The sequence below is a fragment of the Erinaceus europaeus genome, chromosome 5 (genome assembly GCF_950295315.1).
Source record: "Erinaceus europaeus chromosome 5, mEriEur2.1, whole genome shotgun sequence".
NCBI classification, from domain to species: domain Eukaryota; kingdom Metazoa; phylum Chordata; class Mammalia; order Eulipotyphla; family Erinaceidae; genus Erinaceus; species Erinaceus europaeus.
Genome location: NC_080166.1, coordinates 50,944,965 through 50,951,614, shown reverse-complemented (window position 1 = coordinate 50,951,614; position 6,650 = coordinate 50,944,965). Strand labels below are relative to the sequence as shown.

At 41.1% G+C, this 6,650-nt stretch overlaps 1 protein-coding gene across 1 annotated transcript in view; it reads right to left on the bottom strand.

The window, feature by feature from the left end:
- Positions 1-4,451: 4,451 nt before the first annotated feature.
- ERCC8 (ERCC excision repair 8, CSA ubiquitin ligase complex subunit) overlaps positions 4,452-6,650 on the bottom strand; it is a 46,101-nt gene continuing 43,902 nt past the window's right edge. The window contains exon 13 of the mRNA XM_060191313.1: positions 4,452-6,110. Coding sequence (XP_060047296.1) covers positions 6,049-6,110 — 62 coding nt within the window. The 3' untranslated portion in view covers positions 4,452-6,048. The remainder of the gene's footprint in view (positions 6,111-6,650) is intronic.

Below are 6,650 nucleotides of genomic sequence, written 5' to 3'. Positions count from 1 at the left end.
CTATCTTTCTCTCCCCTCTCTGTCTTCCCCTCCTCTCTCCATTTCTCTCTGTCCTGTCCAACAACGAACGACATCAACAACAATAATAACCACAACAAGGCTACAACAACAAGGACAACAAAAGGGGGGGGAAATGGCCTCCAGGAGCAGTGGATTCATGGTGCAGGCACTGAGCCCCAGCAATAACCCTGGAGGCAAAAAAAAAAAAAAAAAAAAAAAGGAAGAAGAAAAGCAAATCAATGTTCCCAATTCTTGCTTTAGGATGGGCAGTCCATGGGTATATCTGGGATAGAAGTTTCCCATGTCTGTGGCTGCTATTTCTAAGGATGAAATCTTGGACTGGAACAATATCAGTAAATGGGGCGGGTTGCATTGGATCGACCTACTCGTGGTGCATCCCGTGAGTACCCATTTATTGGGGAAACTGACGATCCTTCCTAGCTGACTGAATCCACATGGATCCCAGTCACTTTCAAAGCCAGCAACAAGCAGCTCCTGACAGCTTTGCTGTTGACTGGCTACGGAAGAAGGGCAAACGCTAGAAGAAGAAGAAGTAAAGGGGGCTAAAGTATCCTTTCTAAGATCTTACCCACTCAGGGTGATGTATTATCTCCCCAGTTACATGTTTGGTTGTAACAGTGACTTTCTTAGAGGATTTGGGTTTCCAGATTATAAATTAATGAAAGCAACCAGACAAGTAGGCATAAGACTGACAGTCAACAGAAAGGTGTGTAGCACCTATCGCCATGCACAAGGAACCAGGTTCGAGCCCCAGATCCCAACTGGCAGAGGGGATGCTTCATGAGTGGTGAAGCAGGTCTTCATGTCTCTCTCTCTGTCTCCCCCCCCTCAATTTCTCTCTGTCCTGTCAAATGAAAAAAACAAAAATAAAAAACAAAAATAAAATAAAGAAAATAATGGTCAAAATGGTGGCCTGGAGTGGTAGATTCTTCACGGAGCCCCAGGGATAATCCTGGTGACAAAAAAGTACGGGGTGGGGTGGGAGGGTGGAGAAAGAAAGCTGTGTAGCTAGCTATACCTAAAGAGTTATTTATTTAACTAGTGTATCTGCTTTTCTTTTCTTTTTTTTAGGATCCTTACAACAGTCCTTATACTTTAAGCGCTGTGCTACCACCCTTACCCTTGACACATTCTATTTTTAATATAAAGATTGGACATGGGAATGTTTTCAAAGTTGGAATTAAGTATAAGTTTTCTGGGTGCTTTGAATTAAGAAATGAAGGCCTGGAGCAAGACAGAGACTCATGTAGGGGTCCAATGGAATTTGAAAGGTAGCTCCTTGAGAAGACTGTTTTTGCCTCTACATTACCCTTTATTTGGGACCTGCTGATAATATGAAGGCTCTTTTGAACACCTTTTCTAGCCTGTGCTTTTGAAAACTAAAGTGTCCACCTTTATTATTCTTGGTAATACCTGTAATAATAAAAAGTATATAGAGGGGAGTCAGGCAGTAGCACAGTGGGTTAAGTGCAGGTGGCACAAAGCGCAAGGACTGGCCTAAGGATCCCGGTTAGAGCATCTCCCGACTTGCAGGGAAGTTGCTTCACAAGCGGTGAAGCAGGTCTGCAGGTGTCTATCTTTCTCTCTTCTTCTCTGTCTTGCCCTCCTCTCTCCATTTCTCTCTGTCCTGTCCAATAATGATGACAATAATAGTAACTACAACAATAAAAAGAAACAAGGATAACAAACAAAAGGGAATAAATAACTAAATAAAAAAAGTAAAAAAAATTATATAGAGTATTCTGGCAAGGTCTTTGTATTGTGATTATAATATCTATGGAGCTGAGATTTTTATTTATATTTTGGAAATCTACGAGGTAAGCATCCCAAAATTTGTTTCTCCCTGACAGGGACATTTAAAAAAAAATTTTTTTTAAATTAAAAAAAAAAATTTTATTTAAGAAAGGATTAGTGAACAAAAACATAAGGTAGAAGGGGTACAACTCCACACAATTCCCACCACCCAATCCCCATAATCCCCCACCCCCCATGGTAGCTTTCCCATTCTCTAGCCCTCTGGGAGTTTCTCAAAAGACAAACTGAATCTCAAAAGACAAACTGAATCTTTTTAATATATAGGCTGTGTATTTGATATGCAGACTCTCTCAAAAGCCTAGACCAAGTAGATTAGAAGCATCCAATAGCACAGCTATATACAAGATACTGGGTACTGTACAGCAAACCATAACAAAGGGACTTTTCAAAGTTAACCCAATTAACAAATAAAGTGATGATAATATTAACTATCGATTGTCTTTTTGAACCCTAAGACAGCAGGAACCTCACATCTTTACTATAGAGCCCCTACTTCCCCCAGTCCTGGAACCCTTGGATAGGGCCCACTTTCCTGTATGCATCTCCCAATCCAAACCAAATAATATTGCATCCGCCGATCACAACCTAACCAAAGCAACGATTGCCACCTCAATATGCTTCACCTCAGACTGTATCCAGAGACTTCACGTGTGGAATGACAACCCTTCAACTTCATTACTCGGGTGAGACCTTTCCTTTTATAGTACACTCTAATTTCATCTCAGGTAGTTCACTTTCTAACAAAGTCCCATAATCTAGATATACACCAGTTTCTGTGAGAGAGAGCTTATGTGCACACGTATCCATAAACTACTGCAAAATATATACCTGAAAGCAGAAGTACACTAGAGTTTGCAGTGAGTACCTCCCTAACACTTCCTCTTCACTATTCCAAGCTTGGGATCCAGGATTGCTCAACAAATTGTTTGGCCTCATATCTTAACTCTCTTTTCAATCACCAGGTTCCAGATGCCACTAGGATGCTGGCTAGGCTTGCCTGGATTGAAGACCCCACCAATGTGTCCTGGAGCTCAGCTTCCCCAAAGACACACCTTACTAGGGAAAGAGAGAGGCAGACTGGGAGTATGGACCGACTAGTCAACGCCCATGTTCAGCGGGGAAGCAATTACAGAAGCCAGACCTTCTACCTTCTGCAACCCTCAACGACAGGGACATTTTTTTAAAGCAGCACCCCAAAAGTTTATAATAGATGTGAAGTTGTGATGACTTTTTTTGGCCAGGACTTTCAATGCAGTCTAAAGTTGGTTATGTGTGGTTTCTTGGACCCTGTCCTTTATTAATGATCATCCTGGCTAAACAACATTCTGCTAGTTCCAACATGCATGCTTACCAGCCTCATTTACATATTTATGAGCTCTCTTTGCTGTTTATTCAGTTAGTCCCAAGTGACTTCCCAGGGAGCCAGGTGGTCTGAGGAAAGGGGACATCATGAGTTAGGTAAACAGCACCAGGACATCTGACAGTGGACTAAGTGGAAGGCCAGAAAGCCCAGGTTTGGCTCTATCTTTGCATTAAAAGACCATAGTTGTTGTACAAAACTTGTGATGTGCTGTTTACCTAACTCCAAGCTGAAAATACAACTGGATATGGAAGGCCACAGGATCAGGATCTTTGAAGGTTCCTATTTTCTTGAGATTTCAGCAGGTATTTTTGTTTCTGGTTCCAGATTCCCCCTACCTCCCATTTTATTGGTTTACAGTATGTTGAATACGTCGATATGAATTCTCATCTCCCTGAAATAGGTGTCTGCAGAACTCTTCCCCCACCCCACTTCAGATGCTCTCCCATCATCACACACCAAGATCCAAGACTCTCTTCACTACCTCTTACACCAAGGCTCTCTTCATTTCCACCCCCCCTCCCCTTGTTTGCTTTGGTACAATATACTGCATTAAGTCCCAATTTTGCTTTTGTGTTCTCCTTTTCTGCCCTTGTTTCTTAAGTTCCACCTATAAATGAGATCACCTGCATTAGTCCTTCTCTTTTTGCCTTATTTCACGTAACATGATGACTTCAAGTTTCACCTAAGTTCAGGCAAAAGAAATTATTTCATTTTACTTATTTTCCCTTTTGTTGCCCTTGTTATTATTATTGTTGTTATTGATGTCATCATTGTTAGGACAGAGAGAGAAATGGAGAGAGGAGGGGAAGGCAGAGAAGAGAGAAAGATAGACACCTGCAGACATGCTTCACTGCCTGTGAAACGACTCCCCTGCAAGTGGGGAGCTGGGGGCTCGAACCGGGATCCTTAGGCTGGTCCATTAACACTTTGCACCACGTGCACTTAGCCTGCTGTCCTACTGCCTGACTCCCCGTGTCGATTTTTTTTTTCTACACTGTAAGTGTATATTGTCTCTCTCTCTTTTTTTTAAATTTACTTATTCCCTTTTGTTGCCCTTGTTTTATTGTTGTAGTTCTTTTGGTTTTCTTAATACTTTCTTTCTCCAGCTTTACTATAGGGATATAATACAATATATGTAACATACATAGACCTCCCATTATACAATACACTTCTTGATTGTGGGAGGTACTGAGTCCAAACAATTTAACATAAAGCTAGAAAGTCACACAAGAGAGATCACTGTGAAACTGAATGACCATGGATAATATTCTTTTTTATTTTTTAAATATGAAGATTGAATTTATTTTTGAAGAGATGCAGAGACAGAAAATAGAGAAACACCAGAGCACTGCTTAGCTTTGATTTATGGTGATGTGGGAAATTGAACCTGGGACTTTGGAGCCTCGGGCATGAGTGTCTGTTTGCATAACCATTATGCTATCTCCCCCACCCGGATAATATAATTCTTCTGCATGTTCATCAATGATTATTTCGGATGCTACGTCAGGATTAAATTTAGGAGTACAGACTAGTAAGGTATGAATTGCCGAGTTACCTATCCAGTTCAATTTTTCAAAAATGACTTAATTAATTTCCTATGAGACAGAGTTTCACAGGAGAGAGGGAGAGGGGAGGGGGGATGAGGAAGGGGGGAGAGGGAGAAACAAACACCAGAGTACCATTCTGGTATATAAGATGGCAGACCTTGAAGTGGGAGCCTCATGGATATAAGTCCTGTGCTCAAGCAATTGAGTTATTTTCCTAGATGCTCTGACTCCATTTATTTATTTACATATTTTATTTATTTATATTCATGAAAAAGATACAGAATGAGACAGAGCAGAGCACTGATCAGCTTATGATGGTGCTGGGGACTGAACTTGGGATCTTAGAACCTCAGGCATGAGTTTTCTTTGTGCCACCAGGGTTACTGCTGGACTTGTTGCTGTCACTTCAGATCCACTGCTCCTGGTGGCTATTTCTTTCTTCCTTTCTTTCTATTTTATTTAATAGGACAGAGAGAAATCGAGAGAGGAAAGGGCGAGAGAAGGAGGGAGAAAGACAGACACCTATAGACCTGCTTCAGCACTTGTGAAGCGTCCTCCCCCTTAGGGAGGGTGCATGGGCTCTAACCCAGGTCCTTGTGCATGGTGATATGTGCACTTAACCAGGGTAGCCACTGCCCTGCTCCCCGACACGAAAGTCTTTTTGCATAACTGTTATGCTACTTCCCCAGTTAAACTTACATTAATAATTTTATGAAGTAAAGAGGAAAAAAAAAAGAGAGCAAAGCACTGCTCCACCACCCATGGAGTTCCATTTCTTTTGCATGTTCCACCTGTGTCTCACACATACTCTCCCACTAAGCCCCCTCCCCGGCCCCATAACCATTATTTCTGATATAATCATCCACAGGAAATCATCAATAGAGTGAACATAAGCAGACTGATGGTATAACTAGCAGGGAAAAAAAAAATTCTACTTGGATAATATACATTCCACTGGATCATCCTCTGAGAGTTTATCTCCTGGCTCGCACAATCCATTCTAGGTTCCAAGTGGTGAATGGGGTGGCAGGAGAGCCGCTGACTCGTTTCCTCATACTGTAGTGACAGGACCTGCCCCAGGTCACAGTAACTGGGATCACAGGGACATGTTTTAAGAATAGATAGCCTTTTTTAAAGGATTTTATGCAAAGGTTAACTTCTTTTAAAAATATGGAGGAAAAACAATCCACTTAAGTTCAGGGTTAATTTAGCTGCCACTGGACAACTAAAACCAGACGAGCAGCCAGCAGTCCCATTTGCACAGTTTCATCGGTGGAGACACAAAGTACTAAGAACTGATATTCATCCTTCCTCATCACTGCTGCTCCAGGCATCTTCAAATGCTGGATTTAACTGTGATTTGTCTGTGGTCTATAAAAAAAATGGGGGTGTGGGGTGGAGAGAAAGATTTAATTATTTTAGGTCATATCTTAGGTTCACAACATAGCTATTTTTAAAGAAGGTGCTAATTTCACAACAAAAGTAATATAAGAAACATCTCAAACACAGATAGGATAAAGTAATTTCATTTTCACTAGACATACCAGCCTTTACCCAAATTATTTACTTTCTTCTGAGAACTTACCTTATGTGTGTGCAATACACAGCTATGCTGACACTGCTATTGCTTAAAGCATTACTATAACTCCTTGGAATTACCTAGAGAAGGTAACGTGATTAGCATCCATGCGACTACAGACACTCAGGACTGTAACCTGACTTGAAAGCCCAAAATATTAATGTTGGCATTTTTTCATTATTTGGATGAACCTGATTCAACAATCAGTTATCCAACTATGGGGAATCAGTTGTCTTTCATACTGAACAATACTGTTTTGGGTACAAAAAAGTAATGTGAGCTTTATGTAGAAAGGTTTATGTATGGGGTAGGGCGATAATAGTAT